Here is a 20,327-nt window from a genome sequence, read left to right on the forward strand (position 1 = left end):
CCAGGGGCCCTTCTCAGTAGCAGCCTGCTTAGATTTCTGAATATTCATAATTAAAACATTAATAATTAAAATGAATATTTTTAAATTAACCTGTCTTGGGAATGGGGGGAGGAGTAATAAGAATAAATTAATAAATTATTATTATTATTAGTGGTGCTTTTATGAGCTCCAGCCTCAGTTCTATAAGGGGGGTGGGGGGCTGCACCCTATAAGTTCCTATAGGGGAAGGGGCTGCCTCGTTGGAGGGGGGCCCTATAGGAGCCAGGGGCTATAGGGGCTCTGGTTCTGAGGGGGGGGATGAGGGTGCTATAGGGGGCCATAGGCTCTATAGGGGGCCGGGGCGTAGAATGAGGGTTCTATGGGAGGCTATAGGGGCCCTGGCTTGGGCAGGGGGGGTGGGGATGGGGGTTCCATAGGGGGCTATAGGGGCTCTGGCTCTAAGGGTGGGAGGTGGGGGAATGAGGGCTCTATAGGAGCCCTGGCTCATGGGGGGTGGGGTGAGGTCTCTATATGGGGCTATAGGCTCTATAGGGGCCCTGTCTCGGGGGGGGGGGGTGAGGTCTCTATAGGGGGCTATAGGCTCTTTGGGGACCCTTGTTCTGGGGGGGGGAGGGGGAGGGCTCTATATGGGGCTATAGGCTCTATAGGGGCCCTGGCTCTGGGGGGTGGTGAGGGCTCTATATGGGGCTATAGGCTCTATAGGGGCCCTGGCTCAGGGCCGTGAGGGCTCTATATGGGGCTATAGGCTCTATAGGGGCCCTGTCTCGCGGCGGTGAGGGCTCTATATGGGGCTATAGGCTCTATAGGGGCCCTGGCTCGGGGGGATGAGGTCTCTATATGGGGCTATAGGCACTCTAGGGGCCCTGGCTCTTGGGGGTGAGGTCTCTATAGGGGGGTATAGGCTCTATAGAGGCCCTGGCTCTGGGGTGGTGAGGGCCCTATGGGGGGCTATAGGCTCTATATGGGGCTATAGGCTCTATAGAGCCCCTGGCTCGGGGGGGGCTCTATAGGGGTGGCTATAGGGGCAGGGGGCGGGGCCTGGGCGGGGCCGCCGGGGATTTAAGGCGCGGCGGGGCCGCCCCGTCCCGTCCCGTCCGGTCCCGTCCCGTCCGGTCCCGTCGCGCCGGGTCCCCCGCGGTCCCCGCTGTCGCCATGAGGGCCGCGCTCGCCCCCGGCATCCGCCTGCTCCGCGCTCTGCCCCGCGACAGCCGGTGAGCGGCGACACCGGGACCCTGGGGACACCGGGACGGGGAACATCGGGACCCTGGGGACACCGGGACGGGGACACTGGGATAGGCGGGGGGGACCCTGGGGACACCGGGACCCTGGGGACACCGGGACCCGGGGGACACCAGGATCCTGGGGACACCGGCCCAGGGGCACCGAGACCCTGGGGACACCGGGACAGGCGGGGGGGACCCTGGGGACACCGGGACCCTGGGGACACCGGGACCCTGGGGACACCAGGACGGGGACACCAGGATCCTGGGGACACCGGGACCCTGGGGACACCGGGACAGGGAACATCGGGACCCTGGGGGCACCGGGATCCTGGGGACACCGGGACCCTGGGGGACACCAGCCCAGGGGACACCGGGATCCTGGGGACACCGGGACGGGGACACCGGGACGGGGCGGGGGGACCCTGGGGGCACCGGGACCCTGGGGACACCGGGACGGGGCGGGGGGACCCTGGGGACACCAGGGCCCTGGGACAGGGGAACACCAGGATCCTGGGGACCCTGGGGACATCGAGACAGGGTGGGGGGACCCTGAGGACACCGGGATGGGGACCGGGAGCCTGGGACGGGGGACACCAGCCTGGGGCCACCCGGGGTGCTGGGACAGGGGACACCGGCTCCAAGCTGGGGACACCGGCAGTGGCGCCAGCACTGGGGACACTGGAGCAGGGCGGGGGAAAGGGGAGTGACACCAGCGCCACTGGGGACAACAGGGGCCACCAACATGTGACCGGGGGATGCAGGGGTTGGGGACACTGCGGGGGCAGCAACCGGAGGGTCACGGGCTCTGGGGACACCGGAGACCCCCCAGCTCTGGCACCAGCGCCCGGGGCCACCAGCACCGCAGCGGGGACAGCGGGGGGGACACCGGCCACTTGGCACGAGGTGGCACCGAGGACACTGGCACCCGGCCAGGCCCCGGGGCCACCGCTCGGGGCATCCTGTTCTGCCAGATGACAAACCCGGCCTGTTTGTTCTGTCCTTTTAACGATATTTATATATATACATTTATATATATATATATTTTTAAGTGCGTCCTCACGCGACGCTGTTGCCCAAGAGCTTCCTCTTTCCGTCCCGCCGTCCGTCTTTCCGTCCCCTCCTTGACGCAACCTCATCCCTTCCCTCGGGATACACCCGACCCGCTGTGATTGACTTCTTCCTTATCTGGGGGAAAAAACAAACATTTTGGGGGAAAAAAATGGGAAAAAAAAAGGGGGGGGGGGCGACGGGTCGGGATAATCCCTAGGGATGATCCCGGTTTTCCGCAGCTACCGGGGCCTGACGCTGCTGCTCACCTTCCTGTGCTACGCCAGCTACCACCTCTCGCGCAAGCCCATCAGCATCGTCAAGGTGCCGGGGGACACGGGGACAGCGGGGTGACAGGGGGGGGACGTCCCCGATCCTGGGGGTGTCCCCGATCCTGGGGGTGTCCCCGATCCCGGGGGGTATCCCCGATCCGGGGGGTGTCCCCGATCCGGGGCACATCCCGCGTCCTTGCGCCGGCAGAGCCAGCTGCACCTCAACTGCTCCAACGGCTCCAACGGCACCGGCGACTGCAGCTGGGCGCCCTTCGGTACGTCCCCCCTCCTAAAAATTCATCAAAATCGTTAATTAAAACCCATTCCAGGAATTAAAACGATCCCAAACACCCCCCGCCGCGAGCGGCTTTTTTTTTATTATTCCGGTGGCCGCTCCGGGGGCCGAAGGGCACCGGCGGCACCGGAACGTCGCCCTCTCCCGCTCCGGCTCCCGGCAGACGGGGACAACTACAAGGAGCTGTTCGGTGCCCTGGATAACGCCTTCCTGGTGGCCTACGCCGTGGGAATGTTCATCAGGTGCGGCCGGGAAAACCGCTCCCGCTCCCTCCATTTCCTTCTGCTTTTCCCTCTATTTCCCTCTCTTCCCCCCATTTCCCTTCCTTTCCCCCATTTCCTTTTCTTGCCCCCATTTCCTTCTATTTTTCCCTCTATTTCCCTCCCTTCCCCCCATTTCCTTTTCTTGCCCCCATTTCCTTTTCTTGCCCCCATTTCCTTCTCTTCCCCTCCTCTATTCCCACCTTCCCCCAATTTTTCCTCCTTTTCCCTCTACATCCTTCTATTTCCCTCCATTTTCCCTCTCTTCTTTCCCTTTATTTTGCCCTCTATTTCACCCCATTCCTCCCATATTCTTCCCTATTTCCCCCATTTCCCCCCACTATTTCTCCCTATTTCCCCCTCTTTCTCCCTATTCCCCCCTCTATTTCTCCCTATTCCCCCTCTATTTCTCCCCCTATTTCTCTCCTCTATTTCTCCTGTTTCTTCCTTATTTCCCTCTATTTCTCCCCTTGTTCCTCCCCACTGTATTCCCTCCATTTCTTCCTCTTATTTCCCTCTATCTCTTTCTCTCTTATTCCCTCTATTTCCTCTCATTCTCTTCCCCTTCTCTCTTTCTTCCCCTATTTCTCTCATTTTTCTTCCCTCTGTTTTCCTTATTTCCCCCTCTATTCTCCCATTTTCTTCCCTCTATTTCCCTATTTTCCCCTCTATTTCTTCCCTATTTCCTCCTCTATCCTCCCATTTTCTTCCCTCTATTTCCCCTCTTCCCTATTTTCCCCTCTATTTCTTCCCTATTTCCCCCTCTATCCTCCCATTTTCTTCCCTCTATTTCCCCTCTTCCCTATTTTCCCCTCTATTTCTTCCCCATTTCCCCCTCTATCCTCCCGTTTTCTTCCCCTCTATTTCCCTTTTTCCCTATTTCCCCCTCAATTCCTTCCCCATCCTCCCATTTCCCCCCAATTCTCTCCCCCTATTCCCTCTTCCCCCCATTCCTCCCCTGTATTTCCACCTCCCCTATCCCTTTCCCTATCCCTTTCCCTCTATTCCGGCCCCTTTTCCCGGCAGCGGGATCTTCGGCGAGCGGCTGCCCCTGCGCTACTACCTCTCCAGCGGGATGCTGCTCAGCGGCCTCTTCACGGCGCTCTTCGGCCTCGGATACTTCTGGAATATCCATGTGCTCTGGTACTACATCGTCATGCAGGTGGGATGCCCCCCCTCAGCTCCTCCTCCTCCCAAATCCAGCATTTTTCCGCTGGGAAAAAAAAAAAAAAAAGGAGATCGTTTAGTGCGGAAGGGATCGGACGGATTCACTCGTGTGATGAGTTGGCAGCGCTCAACTAGGTCGGCGCGTGGGCGTCGAAACGGCCGCGCGGCCCTAATTGCTCCGACCCGGTTGAGCCGGAGCGTCGCGGCTCCGTTTGGCAACAGCCGGGAAGGCCGGCGCCCTTCCCGCCTGCGGGAATTCGGGACGCAGGGACCGTCCCGCTTTGGATTTGGGAGGAAAATCCCCCCCAAATCCGAGTGTTTTGGGGCCAAACGGAAGCGCTCGGCCTCTCCGATGCCGGATGCGGCTCGGGAATAACCTTTTCCTGCTGTTTTTCCGGCAGATCTGCAACGGTTTGGTGCAGACGACGGGCTGGCCGGCCGTGGTGGCGTGCGTGGGGAATTGGTTCGGGAAGGGCAAGTGCGTCCGCCCCCGGCCTCGGGATGCGCCCGCGGCGCCCGGAGCGCTCAGCCGGGCCCTTCCCGCAGGAGAGGGCTCATCATGGGCGTCTGGAATTCCCACACGTCCGTGGGGAACATCGTGGGCTCCCTCCTCGCCGGCGTGTGGGTCTCCTCGGCCTGGGGCCTCTCATTCGTGGTGCCTGGAATCGTCATCGCCTCCGTGGGCATCGTCTGCTTCTTCTTCCTCGTGGAGCGTGAGTGGCTCCCGGGGCGGGATACGGCCGTTCCCGACCTTCCCTCGGGAAGGAGGGGACGTGGGGAAGTCGGCAGAGCCCTCACGGAGCGGCCTCTCCTCGCAGATCCCGAGGACGTTGGCTGCAGCCCCCCTCTGCACCGCGTAAGTGGCCTCCGAAGCCGGAAAAACACCCGGATTGGGGGAAAACCGCCTTGCCACGACGCCTCCGGGAGGTTTATTCATGGAGGACGGTCACCCGGAGAGGCTGGGAGTGCGGGATGGATCCTCTCGTTTTAGACGGAGTCGGAGGAGAAGGAGGCCGAGGCGGAGGACGGGCCTCCGCGCGCCTCGAGCGGCACCAGCCTGGAGCGCTCCAAGGACGGCGCCGAGGCCATCAGCTTCCTCGGGGCGCTCCGCATCCCCGTGAGTGGCGCCGCCGGCGCCGCCGGAGCCCCCGCCGAGGCCGGGGGTCCCCCCCTGACCCGCCGTCCCCCGCAGGGCGTTGTGGAGTTCTCGCTGTGCCTCCTCTTCGCCAAGCTGGTGTCCTACACCTTCCTCTACTGGCTGCCCCTCTACATCGTCAACGTGGGTGCGTCGGGGGACGGGGAGGTGACGCCGCGGGTGGCACCGCGCGGCGTCCGCTCAACCCCGGCCGCCCCCGCAGCTCATTTCGGCGCCAAGGAGGCGGGCGACCTGTCGACGCTCTTCGACGTCGGCGGCATCTTGGGTCGGTCGCTCTTCGCTCCCGTCTCCGGAGGGTTTTTGGTTTTGGCGGGATGGGAATACGGAGCTCAGGGAAGGGCGTCTCCGCAGGCGGCATCGTCGCCGGCCTCGTCTCCGACTACACGGGCGGCCGGGCCACCACGTGCTGCGTCATGCTGGTCCTCGCCGCTCCCATGGTGGGTTGGCCCCGTTGGCTCGCGCGCTCCGCTCGCTCCCTCTTCCCTCTAAAATGAACCCAAACGAACCCATTCCGGGATGGGGGAAGAGCTGTGGCCCTCTTCCACCATCCTTGTTCCTCTTCCTCCATCTCCCTCTCCTCCTCCATCCTTGTTCCTCCACCCATCTCCCTCTCCTCCTCCATCCTTGCTCCTCCATCCACCTCCCTCTCCTCCTCCATCCTTGTTCCTCCATCCATGTCCCTCTCCTCCTCCATCCTTGTTCCTCCATCCACCTCCCTCTCCTCCTCCATCCTTGTTCCTCCACCCATCTCCCTCTCCTCCTCCATCCTTGCTCCTCCATCCACCTCCCTCTCCTCCTCCATCCTTTTTCCTCCATCCACCTCCCTCTCCTCCTCCATCCTTGCTCCTCCATCCACCTCCCTCTCCTCCTCCATCCTTTTTCCTCCATCCACCTCCCTCTCCTCCTCCATCCTTGCTCCTCCATCCACCTCCCTCTCCTCCTCCATCCTTGTTCCTCCATCCACCTCCCTCTCCTCCTCCATCCTTGTTCCTCCATCCATCTCCCTCTCCTCCTCCATCCACCTCCCTCTCCTCCTCCATCCTTGTTCCTCCATCCATCTCTCTCTCCTCCTCCATCCTTGTTCCTCCATCCATCTCCCTCTCCTCCTCCATCCTTGCTCCTCTATCCACCTCCCTCTCCTCCTCCATCCTTGCTCCTCTATCCACCTCCCTCTCCTCCTCCATCCTTGTTCCTCCATCCATCTCCCTCTCCTCCTCCATCCACCTCCCTCTCCTCCTCCATCCTTGTTCCTCCATCCATCTCCCTCTCCTCCTCCATCCTTGTTCCTCCATCCATCTCCCTCTCCTCCTCCATCCTTGCTCCTCCATCCACCTCCCTCTCCTCCTCCATCCTTGTTCCTCCATCCACCTCCCTCTCCTCCTCCATCCATGTCCCTCTACCCACATCTCCTTTTCCTCCATCCCTGTCTCTGCCATCACATCCCTCTTTCTTCATCCACATCTTTTTTCTTGAACCTCTGTGTCCCTCTTCCTCCATCCGCATCCCTCTCCCTCCTCCATCCGCATCCTCCATCCGCGTCTCCCTTCCAGCTCTTCCTCTACAACCACATCGGCCAGAACGGCATCGGCACGTCCATAGGTGAGGACATCCCGCCTTCCCCACGGCATCTCCCCATCCCATTCCCGGCTTTCCCCTCTCCGCCCCGGCTCGCTTCCCGTGCCGGAGCGGCCGAGGTGACGCCGCCGCGTTGTCCCCGTCCCGGCAGCCATGCTCATCGTGTGCGGCGGGCTGGTCAACGGACCCTACGCCCTCATCACCACGGCCGTCTCGGCCGACTTGGTAGGGAATCCCGGAGCGGGAAACCCCGGAGCGCAGCGCGGCCGCTTCCCGACGCCGCTCTCCCTCCCTTCCAGGGAACGCACGAGAGCCTCCAAGGCAACGCCAAGGCCCTCTCCACCGTCACGGCCATCATCGACGGCACGGGCTCCATAGGTGCGTCCGGCTCCGGAGCGTCGCGCCGGCTCTCCCGGCACCTCCTCACGCGCATCGTCCCCGCGTAGGCGCCGCGTTGGGGCCCTTGCTGGCCGGCCTCATCTCGCCCACGGGATGGAACAACGTCTTCTACATGCTCATCACGGCCGACATCCTGGCGTGCCTGGTGGGTCCGGGGCGGGAAGCGGGACGGCGCCGTTCCCGAGGGAAGCGCTCCCAACCCGCTCCTCGCCCCCTCGCAGCTCCTCTCGCGCGTGGTGCTCAAGGAGACCCGCGGATGGTGCGGATCCATGGCGAGGAAGCGCGGGTAGGCGCCGGGACACGGCGGGAAGGACGAGGTGGACGTGGTGGGAAGGTTGAGGTGGACGTGGCGGGAAGGCTGAGGTGGACATGGCAGGAAGGTTGAGGTGGACATGGCGGAAAGGTTGAGGTGGACATGGCAGGAAGGTTGAGGTGGACGTGGCGGGAAGGACGAGGTGGACATGGCAGGAAGGTTGAGGTGGATGTGGCGGGAAGGCCAAGGTGGACGTGGCGGGAAGGCCGAGGTGGACGTGGCGGGAAGGACGAGGTGGACGTAGTGGGAAGGTTGAGGTGGACGTGGCGGGAAGGCCAAGGTGGACATGGTGGGAAGGATGAGGTGGACGTAGTGGAAGACCGAGGTGGACGTAGTGGGTAGGCGCCAGGGCATGGCGGGAAGGCCGAGGTGGACATGGCGGGAAGGTTGGGGTGGACACGGCGGGAAGGTTGAGGTGGACATGGCGGGAAGGCCGAGGCGGGACGTGGCGGGAAGGTTGGGGTGGACACGGCGGGAAGGTTGAGGCGGACATGGCGGGAAGGCCGAGGCGGACATGGCGGGAAGGTTGAGGTGGACACGGCGGGAAGGTTGAGGTGGACACGGCGAGAAGGCCAAGGTGGGACATGGCGGGAAGGCCGAGGCGGGCACGGTGGGAAGGTTGGGGTGGACATAGCGGGAAGGCCGAGGCGGGACATGGCGGGAAGGATGAGGTGGACACAGCGGGAAGGATGAGGTGGACATAGCGGGAAGGCCGAGGTGGACATGGTGGGAAGGCCGAGGTGGACATGGCGGGAAGGATGAGGTGGACATGGCGGGAAGGATGAGGTGGACACAGCGGGAAGGATGAGGTGGACATAGCGGGAAGGCCGCGGTGGACATAGCGGGAAGGCCGAGGTGGACGTGGCGGGAAGGCCGAGGTGGACATGGCGGGAAGGATGAGGTGGACATGGCGGGAAGGATGAGGTGGACACGGCGGGAAGGTTGAGGTGGACATGGCGGGAAGGCCAAGGTGGACACGGCGGGAAGGATGAGGTGGAAATGGCGGGAAGGATGAGGCGGGATGTGGCGGGAAGGATGAGGTGGACGTGGCGGGAAGGCCGAGGTGGACATGGCAGGATGAGGTGGACATGGCGGGAAGGACGAGGTGGACATGGCGGGAAGGTTGGGGTGGACATAGCGGGAAGGCCGAGGTGGACATGGCGGGAAGGATGAGGTGGGACATGGCAGGAAGGCCGAGGTGGATATGGCAGGAAGGATGAGGTGGACATGGCAGGAAGGCCGAGGTGGACATGGCTCTCCCGTAGCTCCAGCGTGCAGCTCACCGAGGCGGCGCTGGCCGGCCCGTAGCCAGGCCGTGAGTACGGCCGGGGCGCGCGGCCCCGCGGCCTCCGGCGCCTCCGTGATTCCGGGGCCCGGAGAGAGATTGAGGCGCGCGAGCTTCCCGCAGCCAGAAATCGGAGGGGAAGGGGACGGGATGAGGGAAAAACATGGGGTTTGGGGGAGGGAGTGAGGCAAAATGTGTGTTTTGGGGAAGGGAGTGAGAAAACACGTTTTTTTGGGAAGGGAGTGAGGAAACGCACGTGTTTTAGGGAAGGGAGTGAGGAAAGACACGGGTTTTAGGGAAGGGAGTGAGGAAACACGTGTTTTTGGGAAGGGAGTGAGGAAAGACACAGGTTTTTGGGAAGGGAGTGAGGAATCACATGTGTCTTAGGGAAGAGAGTGAGAAAACACACGTGTTTTAGGGAAGGGAGTGAGAAAACACACGTGTTTTAGGGAAGGGAGTGAGAAAACACACGTGTTTTAGGGAAGGGAGTGAGAAAACACGTGTTTTTGGGAAGGGAGTGAGGCAAAACACGTGTTTTGGGGAAGGGAGTGAGGCAAAACCACGTGTTTTTGGGAAGGGAGTGAGGAAACCCATGTGTTAGGGAAGGGAGTGAGGAAACACACGTTTTGGGGAAGGGAGTGAGGCAAAACACATGTGTTTTTGGGAAGGGAATGGCAAAAAGCACATGTTATGGGGAAAGGAATGGCAAAAACCACACGTTTTTCCCAATCCGTTGATTGATTCCCACCGAGCCTCGCTCAATCGACGCTCCTCACAACTCACCCAGCTCCCAATCGGCACCGCTTCCAATTGCACCGAGCACGTCAATCCGGATGGGATTCCCACCCGGAGCGCTGAGCTCCGGGATCCCCCCCTCCCACCAAAGCTCGGTCTGTTACATCTCGATTGTGTTTGCAGGTAAAAAGAGCCGTTTTCCGGGTTTTCCGGGACGGTAAGTGGGGCCCTGGGCTCCTCTTTTTCCGGCTGCCGGTGGAGGGGCTGCTGGTGGCGGCTCTGGCTCGGTGTGGGAAGACGCTCCGGGCCACAGGGATTCATCGTTTCTTCCGAGTTGGGAAGCCAGCGGCTCCCGTTCCCGGCCGTATCCCGCTATCCCGGCGGCGGCATCCTCGGAGCGCGCGGGGCCGGCTCATCCGCGCGCTCCTCTGCCCGCAGGTTCTCCGAGCTGTGACATTCCCGGCGCCGGGAGCGCTCACCTTCCGCCCCTCGGAGCGGGCGGCGGACACGACCCCATCCCGTCGGGATCGGGAAGGACGACGGCGGCGGCGGGAGCGGCGGGGAGCCCCTTTTTCCGGGCTCCTTCCCAGCCACCGACCTCTTTTTATTTAATATTAAAAAAAAAGGCGCTCGGCTCCCGCCGCTCCTTCGTTTGGCGCCCGCTAATTAAGGGCGCCGCGAGCTCCCGCGCGCCCTCCCGGCCGGGCCAGATGTGCGGCCAGATGTGCGGCCGGCGGGGGGTGCCTTCCCGGGTTATTTTTCCAGCGGTCCGAGGATTCCCCGCCGGTGCCAAGGGCTGTTTTTACGGCTCGGCTTGCCGGCGCCTCCGAGGAGCCCAAGCCGGGAAGCAAATGAGCCGAAAAACAGCCAAAATGCCCATTTTCCCCCCCTTTCCTAAGGGAAGAAAATGCTGTTGGAGCAAACCCAACGGCCCGGGCTCCGGCAATGGTGCAAATCCCAACATTTTGCCGCAGGAGGGGGGATTCTTCCTCTTTTAGAGGAAGACGGGGGGCCCAAAACACAGTTTTAAAGCCAAAATCCTGGGAGATTTGATGCCGGCGGGAGCTCCTTGCATGAGCAAATCCCATTTTCCTTCTCTCTTTTCGTTTTCCTTTCCACCTCCCGCCCCGGCTTTTAACGTATCAGTTTTTCCGGGCCGGGAATGACTCACACTTTTGGCAAGGGCCGAGAAGCGACTCGGCCGCCGGCTCCGGCGCCGCTTTTCCAACAGGGCTCCCAAAAAAAGGGGCTCCGAGCGCCAAAAAACGATCCCTGACATCGCTGCCATTTCCCAGGTCAGATGGGGAAGCAGGGAAAAGCCTCCCAGGACTTTTGCCTGATTTTATTCCGTAAAAAAAACAGGAAAAAATCCTTGTTTAGCACTTTCCTGAGGGGGATTTGGGAGATGGTTTTTTTTGCCCCGTTTTCCAAGAAAAACCAGGTGTGTCTGGGGCAATTCCCCAGCTTCGGAGGCCCTTTCCATGGCTGCTTCTCCCGGCAGGCTAATTAAAGGCAGCTAATTAAAGGGGTCGAGTTGCTGCTTCCTCGCTGGGTTTGCAGGTGTTTCGGAGAGGGGCCAATTCGGGGAGGGGGATTTGGTGCCTTTTCTGCCAATTAGTGCTTAATTCCCCATGGGATTTCGCTGCCGGAGCGACGCCGGGATGCATCCGACCCCTCATCCGTCTTTGGCGGCGACTAAAGGTTGCGGATTTAACCCCAAACCGCTCAACTTGCCGCTTTTTCCTTGAATTAACAACGAAAAAGCCGCCGTCCGGGGCCGGTTGGAAAGTGGAATTGCTTCATTCCGATTCCTTGACACCGTTATTCCTTGCCATGCTCATTTTTCCATGGCGGAAAATGCCCTGCCTGGAAAGCCCCCTTGCACAGAGGGAAGTGTTTAGTTTTTGAAGGCTACTCACGTTTCTTTTTCCTCTGGAAAAATGCTGTTTTTTCCTGCAGCTTTTTAAGCCTGGGAGCTGCAGTTGATCCAGCCTTGACGTCCCAGCCGCGGGGTTTGGGATTTGTGGGAGAGGGCTCGGAAGAGGTGGACGTTTTGGGCCAAAGCTCTAAAAGAGGGGGAAGAAATAGGGGGAAAAAAGCAGGAAAAATCAATATTGAGCTCCAAAAGATGCCGCGACCGGAGAATAAATCGAGGCTGAGCCAGGGGTTTCTCGGAGAGTTTTATTAGCCTTAAGCTTACATGAAAAAGGAGGGATAACAAACCAATCCGTGCGGATCCGCCGGGCTCATGAAATCCAGCAGAGCACAAGGAAGGCGCTGGATTTCCTTTCTCCTGCATCCAGGAAAGAGGGAGGTTAAGGAGACCCTTTTGCGGCGCGCGGAGCTCTTGCCTCCTGCCTTGGTGGGAAAAGGGACACGGAAGAATTCGGATTTAGCCGAGGCTCCCGTTCGCCCTCCTGGTTTATTGGATTTCCTCTTCCCAAGGACTTAGCCCGCTGCCAAACGGGGGGAAAAGAAAATCCCTTCAGTTGCTGGGAATTATTAAAGAGCTCAGAAGGGGCTAGAGAGAACATTAACCAAAACCAACCCCAATTTAATACCTTTAATTCCCTTTTTTTAAAGATCTTTGGCATCTCCCGGATTTTTTTTTGCTGTTTTTAGTTAAAACAATCCCATCCAGCGTGGTGCTCCGCAGCTGGCCGCCACCTGGAGCCACTGCAATCCCATCCTGGAAATCCTTCGCATCCCGGGCTTCTATTCCCGGGAGAGGCACCGGAATTCCTAGATATTTACCCCATCTCCAATGCGCTGCCTTGTCCCCCTCCGGCTCCTGGAAAGGGCCACAAATCCCTCGGGAAAAGATTCCCGGCGGATATTCCCGGGGGAATGCTGCCGTTATCCCGGACGGAGCGGCTTGGCGTACACGGGCTCGGCGACGTGGTAAACCAGGATGAGGAAGAGGCTGCCGAGGAAGAGGAGGCCGAGGACGGCGAGGAGGACGTAGCGGCCGATGAAGAAGGTGTCGATGATCTGCGGGGAAAGGGGGACACACGGGCGCCGCGGGATGGGAGGCGAATCCCGCCGGGAATGCTCATGGATCGGGCGCCGGGCGCCCCCCGGTGGCTGCAGGATGTCCCCGAGGGCAGAGCCGGGGCCCTGGGGGCGCCTGGGGACGTCCTGGAGGGGCCGGGGCCGTCACTTGGGCCTCGGGGCGGCTGTTGGGGACATCCTTGGGCACCACTGGGGCCTTCCTGGGGTAACGGGTGCCCCCTGTGACCATGGGGACCTTCCTGGGGTAACGGGTCCCCCCCCGTGACCACGGGGACCCCTTTGGGGTAACGGGTCCCCCCCCGTGACCATGGGGACCTCCCTGAGGTAACGGGTCCCCTCCGTGACCACGGGGACCTCCCTGGGGTAACAGGTCCCCCCTGTGACCACGGGGACCTCCCTGGGGTAACGGGGTCCCCCCCCGTGACCATGGGGACCTTCCTGGGGTAACAGGTCCCCACCGTGACCATGGGGACCTTCCTGAGGTAACGGGTCCCCCCCTGTGACCATGGGGACCTCCCTGGGGTAACGGGTCCCCACCGTGACCATGGGGACCTCCCTGGGGTAACGGGGTCCCCCCTGGGACCATTGGGGCCTCCCTGGGGTAACAGGGTCCCCCCTGTGACCACGGGGACCTTCCTGGGGTAACGGGGTCCCCCCCGTGACCACAGGGACCTCCCTGAGGTAACGGGGTCCCCCCCCTGACCACGGGGACCTTCCTGGGGTAACGGGGTCCCCCCTCTGACCACGGGGACCTCCCTGAGGTAACAGGTCCCCCCCTGTGACCATGGGGACCTCCCTGAGGTAACGGGTCCCCCCCCCGTGACCATGGGGACCTCCCTGGGGTAACGGGTCCCCCCTGTGACCACGGGGACCTCCCTGAGGTAACAGGTCCCCCCCGTGACCACAGGGACCTCCCTGAGGTAACGGGGTCCCCCCCGTGACCACGGGGACCTCCCTGAGGTAACATGTCCCCCCCCTGTGACCTTTAGGGACCCCCCAAGACAACTTGTCACCCCCCACCCCCCCGGGGCCCTTAAGGTAACGCCCCCCCCCCCCACAACCCAGGCCCATTGGGACCTCCCTGAGGTAACGTGTCCCCCCCACCTTTACCCTTAGGGACCTCCCCGTGGTCCCCCCCGCCCCCTTTACCCTCAGGGACCTCCCGCCCGCCCCCGGGTGTCCCCGGGTCCCTCCCCGCGTCACCTGCGCGTCCCCGGGCGGCGCGGGCCGCTCGCCCTCGCGCGGGAACAGCAGCAGCGCGGCGCTGAGCAGCGCGGCGCCCAGCGGCACCAGCGGCGCCGCCAGCCTGCGGGCAGAGGCGGCCTCAGCACCGGCGCCGCGTCCCGGCCCGCCCCGTCGGTACCGGTGCCGCTCACCGGGCCGGGCCGGGCGCGCGGGCCAGCGCCAGGCAGAGCAGCAGCGCCAGGGCCCAGAGCAGCGCGAGCGCCGCCACGCCGGGCCCGGCGGCCATGCGCGCGCGCGCCGCTTCCCCCTAGCAACCGCGCCGCGCCGGAAGCGGCGGAGCCAATCAGCGCCGCCCGCCGGCCCGCCCGCCGCTCCCCATTGGCCGCGGGGAAGGCGGGGGGGCGGAGCCTGGGGTTGTTTCCCGCGCCGCACGTGCTCGTGGCGCGCTCATCCCGGCCCCTCTCCCGCCGTTCCGAACGGGATAACGGCGCCGATGTGGAAATTCCCCGCGCGCCGTTGCGGGTGTTACCGGGTCCGCGTTGCCCCGCTCCAAGGGGAATTGCCGAATCTTGTTATTAGCAGGAAATTTGCGGCTCACCGGGACTAATTTCATGGAGCGTAAGCCGGGAATGGCCTTAAATTGCTGTTTTCCAGGCCTGCCGGAAATCCGGGAGCTGCGTGCGGGCGATTTCCAGGGATTTTATCATTGGGAAACGGGAGAATAACAAATGGGAAAGCAGGGTGCAGAAGTAGACGATGCTCCTTGGGAAGGATCGGAGAGGGAATTCCGCTTGCTCCCATTGGGATCCATGCCCCAAGCAGTTCGCGGCGCCGGCATGGTGCAGAATGACCTGGAGGAAGAGAGAGAAGAAGAATTAATATTAAAAGTTGTTATAAAGCAACTGGGGGGGCAAAATTGGGGTGCCCCGGGCGCTCGGACCGCGCTCCCGTCGGATCCATGGAGCTAAATACAACCCGGGACAGGTGCGGGAAGCCGCCGGGAGCTTGGAAAAACGCGGAGCGAAGGCACCGAGGGATCCGGTTACGCACTAAAAATACCCCTGGAACGGGGCCGGTGGCGGCCCCAAACACGGGATATTTAAATCCCCGCGACGGAAGAGGTGCCGCCGGCCTCCTCCGGATTCCCGGGCCCTGGAGAAGGAAGGAGAGGAGGTTTCCAATAAAATCGGAAGGTCGGGAAGCCCTTTCCTATGATCTTGCTCTGGCTCGTGGCGGAAATCGATGGTAATAGCAGGGAAGGAGGATGTGGGACTTCGCATGGAACAAATCCCACCGCAGATGAGGAAAAATGGGAGAAGAAGCCCTTTTTGGGGGAAAATGCACCAAAAACATCCACTCATAGTCTCTGGGGGTGCTTGGGGGGCAATTTTCCTGGGAAAACGTGGCCTTTGGGATGTATCACAAGAGGATTTGAGCTCGTATTGACTGTCTTTATTCCCACCAGGATTCGGAGCGCTTTGTGCCGACTGTTTTCCGAGCTCAGGCCCAGCCTGAGCCTCATCCCGGCATCGTAAAACACTGGATTATAGGAAAAAATAAAGGACCAAGCGGATGAATCAGAGGGAAAGGGATAGAACGGGGCCGAACGGTGAAATAAATCCGGCAAAAGTGAAATAAATCCGTGCAGAAGCGTTTTGTGGTCCAGCTCTGCGTTCCCGCTCCGTCTCGGAGCGCGGTCGGCAAGCGGAGGAGCGATCCATAACGAAGCTCTCGCCACTTAAAATTAAGTGGCTAATCATCATTAGTTCTTTCGGTATTCCCCCTAATGGCATTAATCACCGGCCGCTCGTTAGACTTTAATGCGCCCGTAATATGTTAATCCATAGCAATTCCAGCGCAATTTAGCCATGGATAATGGCCGCTTCTTGGGAAGGGCCGGTGACCGGAGCCGAGCTCCCTTTGGCTCCGTGGCCATGGGAAGAGGCGGAAAAGAGGCGGCTTCGTTATCCGGAGCCATCCCGGCTTCCCTAGGGGGTTAAAACCAGCTCCTGCTGCATCCCAAGGATTTCCAACCAGGTGCCAAGCCGCCTTGTAGTTTTAATTACAATTTTATCCTCCGCTGTTTTGCAGCACCTTGTTGCGTTTAACAAACATGGATTATTTTTTTTTTTCCCTCCGTTTTTCCCTCCCCTGCCCGGGCGGCAGCTCAAAATCGATGCCGTCGCTTTTCTAATTTAATTTCCTGCCCTGTTGGATCGGCTGCGGCCGTGCAGCTCCCGGGAGCTTCCTTGGAAATTCATGGCCGCTAAAATCCGCTTTTTCCGCCCGCCTTTCGCATCCGGGAATTAAACGGCACCGGGAATTAAGCGTCGGATTTTCGCATCCCGTGGGCTTTGGCGGGAAGGGCGTCCAGGGACTCGTCTGGTTGCGTATGGATGATGCCAGGATGGATGTCACCTGCTTTTTGGGGACCGTAGGCTGCGCCAAGCGGGTGTTTTTTTAATTGCCGATGGATAATAATAATAAAAAAAGGGAAAAACCCGAATCCAGGCCAATTCCGCAGTTATAATTCCAGCTGCCGTCCAAAACGACGCCCGCCCCGGCACGGAAACCGGCTCAAAATTCAGGGTTTATCGGCTGCTAAATAAAACAAGCGGCAGCCGAATCCTGCCGCTTCCGAAGGGCAGGAACGCGCCGGCTCCGGTGGCTGCTTCCCAATTTGCATCGTTAAGGAGTTGTGACCATCTTCCCGGTTTCTCCCCCCTCCGCTTGCCGGTTAATATTAGTGTTTATTTATTCAGGCCTTTGGCTTTTCCCCTTGTTAATCATCCCCTTGTATCATAATGCGTATAATTAATATATATTTTAAATCCGTATTCGTAATTCGTATTATTAATATGGATCCGTTATTAATATGGAAAATCTGTATCAATTATTGATATATCTAACAATATCCTGGCTGCTGTTAAAGGCCTAAAATGGACTCGGAATCTCACTGGAAGTCGCTCGGGATGGGGTTGGTGACGGTGACGCGACGAAAGGGAGCGAAATTCCTGGGATTTATGGTGATGCCTTGTGGCATCCAGGTTTTTATCCCAGGAAAAGAGGGGAAAAGTGCTTGGTTTTGCCCTTCCCAATGCAGGCGTGACCCTATAGGGGACCCTATAGGCCCCCCTTATAGGTAATGAGGGAAAATGGCGCCTCAGGGGGGTCTGGGGAGGAAATGGGGGGCACTGAGGGGACCCGGTGGCACTTGGGGACACTGAGGGGAGTGAGTGGCACGTGGGGACAGTGAGGGGACCTAGTGTCACTTGAGGGCACTGAGGGGACTGAGGGACACTTGGGGGCACTGTGGGGGCTCAGTGATGACCGGGGACACTGATGGGACCTAGTGTCACTTGGGGACACTGAGGGGACTTGGTGTCACTTGGGGGCACTGAGGGGACCCAGGGACAGTTGGGGGCACGGAGGGGACCCGGGGGCTCCTGGGGACCCTGAGGGGACCCAGTGTCACTTGGGGCACTGAGGGTCCCCGGGGGCTCCCAGAAACACTGTGGGGTTTGAGCGGTGCTTGGGGACACTGAGGGGACCCGGTGTCATCTGGGGACGCTGAGGGAACCCAGTGTCGCTTGCAGGCACTGAGGGGACCCGGTGGCACTTGGGGACAATGAGGGGACCTGGTGGCACTTGGGGACGGTGAGGGGACCCAGTGTCACTTGCAGGCACTGAGGGGACCTGGTGGCACTTGGGAGCACTGAGGGGACCCAGGGGCTCCTGGGGACCCTGAGGGGACATAATGGCACCTGGGGACACTGAGGGGATAGAGTGGCGCTTGGGGACACTGGGGCAACCCAGTGTCACTTGGGGGCACTGAGGGGAGTGAGTGGTGCTTGGGGACACTGAGCGGACCCAGTGTCACTTGGGGACACTGTGGGGACCCGGGGACAGTTGGGGGCACAGAGGGGACCCCATGGCACTTGGGGACACTGAGGGAAGTGAGGGACATTTGGGGACACTGAGGGGACTCGGGGACAGTTGAGGGCCCTGACGGCACCTGGGGACAGTTGCGGGCACTGTGGGGCCCTGGTGGCACCTGGGGACACTGAGGGGACCCGGTGTCACTTGGCGGCACTGAGGGGACCGGGGAACAGTTGGGGACACTGCGGGGAGCCGGTGGCACTTGGGGACACTGAGGGGAGTGAGGGACATTTGGGGACACTGAGGGGACCCGGGACAGCTGGGGGCACTGTGGGGACCCGGGGACAGTTGGGGGCACTGTGGGGCCCCGGTGGCGCTCGGGGGCACTGAAGGGACCCGGGGACAGTTGGGGACACTGCGGGGACCCGGTGGCACTTGAGGACACTGAGGGGAGTGAGGGACATTTGGGGGCACTGAGGGGACCTGGGGACAGTTGGGGGCACTGGGGGAACCCGGGGACAGTTGGGGGCACTGGAGGCCCCGGCGGCGCTCGGGGCCGTTGCGGCCGTTGCGGCCGTTGGGGCCGTTGGGGCCGGCAGGGGGCGCGCGGCGGCAGCGGCGGCGGCGCGGGGGGGGGGGGCGGGGCGCGCGGCGGGGGGCGGGGGCGCGGGGCGGGGGGCGGGGGCGGCGTCACCGTTGGCGGCGGCGGCGGCGGGGCCGGGGCGCGCGCGGCGTTGGCGGCGGCGTTGGCGGCGTTGGCGACGTTCCCGGCGTTCCCGGCGTTCGCGGCGTTCCCGGCGGCGGCGGCCGGCGCTGGCGGCAGGTAGGGGCCGGCGCTCGGGGCGGCGGCGCGGGCGCGGGCGGAGCCGCGGCGCGGACAAAGCGGCCGGGGCCGCCGGGGCACGTGCGGCGGCGGCGGCGGGTCCCCCCCCCCCCCAACCCCGACCCGGTTCCGTCCCCTCCGTGTCGCCGCGGCGGGAAGTAACTTGCCGTTAACGGGCGCCGTGTCCCGCCGCGGCGCCCCCCTGCAGCCGCTTGCGGTGCCCGCGTGCCGGTGTCCACCGGGGGCCGCGGGTGCAGCCCGGTGCGGTGCCCGGCCGGCGTTTGCGGTGCCCTCCTGCCGTTTGCGGTGCCCTCCTGCCGTTTGCGGTGCCCTCCTGCCGTTTGCGGTGCCCTCCTGCCTTTTGCGGTGCCCTCCTGCCGTTTGCAATGCCCGGCCGCCGTTTGCGGTGCCCTCCTGCCGTTTGCAATGCCCGGCGGCCGTTTGCAGTGCCCCGCCGCCGTTTGCGGTGCCCTCTTGCCGTCTGCGGCGCCCTGCCGCCGTTAGCGGAGCTCTGCGCCGTTTGCAATGCCCTCCTGCCGTTTGCAGTGCCCTCCTGCCGTTTGCAGTGCCCTCCTGCCGTTTGCAGTGCCCTGCTCTCGTTCTCAACGCCCTCTTGCCGTTCTCAGTGCCCTCCTGCCCGTGGGGCCCCTCCTCGCAGGTCGCGGTGCCTTCCGGGCCCGTCGCGACCCTTTGCAGCCCGTCGCGACACCCCCCGGCCGCCCGCGAGCCCTCGTGGTGCCCGCGGAGCCCTCGCAGCCCTTCCCAGCACCTCGTGGCCCTCCTGCCCGTTGCAACCCTCAACTGCCCGTTGCAACCCTCTCCTGCCCATTGCAACCCTCTCCTGCCCGTTGCAATGCCCTGCTGCCCGTTGCAATCCTCTCTGGCATCTTGCAGTGCCCTGCTGCCCGTTGCAATGCCCTCTGGCATCTTGCAACCCTCTCCTGCCCGTTGCAACCTTCTCCTGCCCGTTGCAATGCCCTGCTGCCCGTTGCAATCCTCTCTGGCATCTTGCAATGCCCTGCTGCCCGTTGCAATGCCCTGCTGCTTGTTGCAACCCTCTCCTGCCCGTTGCAATGCCCTGCTGCCCGTTGCAATCCTCTCTGGCATCTTGCAATGCCCTCCTGCCCATTGCAACCCTCTCCTGCCCGTTGCAACGCCCTGCTGCCCGTTGCAATCTTCTCTGGCATCTTGCAACCCTCTCCTGCCCGTTGCAACCTTCTCCTGCCCGTTGAAATGCCTTGCTACCCATTGCAATCTTCTCTGGCATCTTGCAATGCCCTCCTGCCCATTGCAATGCCCGGCTGCCCATTGCAACCCTCTCCTGCCCGTTGCAATGCCCTGCTGCCCGTTGCAATCCTCTCTGGCATCTTGCAATGCCCTCCTGCCCATTGCATCCTCTCCTGCCCGTTGCAACCCTCTCCTGCCCGTTGCAATCCTCTCTGGCATCTTGCAATGCCCTGCTGCCCGTTGCAATGCCCTGCTGCCCGTTGCAATCCTCTCTGGCATCTTGCAATGCCCTCCTGCCCATGGCAACCCTTTCCTGCTCCTCGCAACCTTCTATCACACGTTGCAATGCCCTGCTGCCCATTGCATCCTCTCTGGCATCTTGCAACCCTCTCCTGCCCGTTGCAACCCTCTCCTGCCCGTTGCAACGCCCTCCTGCCCGTTGCAACGCCCTCCGGCCCCTCCGATGCCCTCTGC

The 20,327-nt window shown here is 62.0% G+C and overlaps 2 protein-coding genes across 2 annotated transcripts; one reads left to right on the forward strand and one right to left on the reverse strand.

Annotated features, from left to right (window-relative positions):
- Window positions 1-1,087: 1,087 nt before the first annotated feature.
- Window positions 1,088-7,684, forward strand: SLC37A2 (solute carrier family 37 member 2). Its single transcript, XM_088522019.1, has 17 exons — window positions 1,088-1,211; window positions 2,513-2,594; window positions 2,751-2,817; window positions 3,001-3,079; window positions 4,124-4,259; window positions 4,666-4,742; window positions 4,811-4,977; window positions 5,083-5,120; window positions 5,256-5,381; window positions 5,457-5,547; window positions 5,623-5,685; window positions 5,772-5,857; window positions 6,971-7,019; window positions 7,147-7,220; window positions 7,295-7,373; window positions 7,442-7,539; window positions 7,616-7,684. Exons 1-17 carry the CDS (start codon window positions 1,153-1,155, stop codon window positions 7,682-7,684), a joined length of 1,440 nt encoding a protein of 479 aa, XP_088378145.1. The 5' UTR covers window positions 1,088-1,152.
- Window positions 7,685-12,577: 4,893 nt separating this feature from the next.
- TMEM218 (transmembrane protein 218) lies at window positions 12,578-14,537 on the reverse strand. Its single transcript, XM_088522056.1, has 4 exons — window positions 14,454-14,537; window positions 14,116-14,231; window positions 13,943-14,045; window positions 12,578-12,718 (listed from the first exon to the last, which is right to left on the reverse strand). Exons 1-4 carry the CDS (start codon window positions 14,535-14,537, stop codon window positions 12,584-12,586), a joined length of 438 nt encoding a protein of 145 aa, XP_088378182.1. The 3' UTR covers window positions 12,578-12,583.
- Between the last annotated feature and the right edge of the window lie 5,790 nt (window positions 14,538-20,327).

The sequence above is a fragment of the Tinamus guttatus genome, unplaced genomic scaffold (assembly GCF_059628265.1).
Source record: "Tinamus guttatus ecotype Peru unplaced genomic scaffold, ASM5962826v1 Tinamus_guttatus_pri_ptg000143l, whole genome shotgun sequence".
Lineage (NCBI taxonomy): Eukaryota > Metazoa > Chordata > Aves > Tinamiformes > Tinamidae > Tinamus > Tinamus guttatus.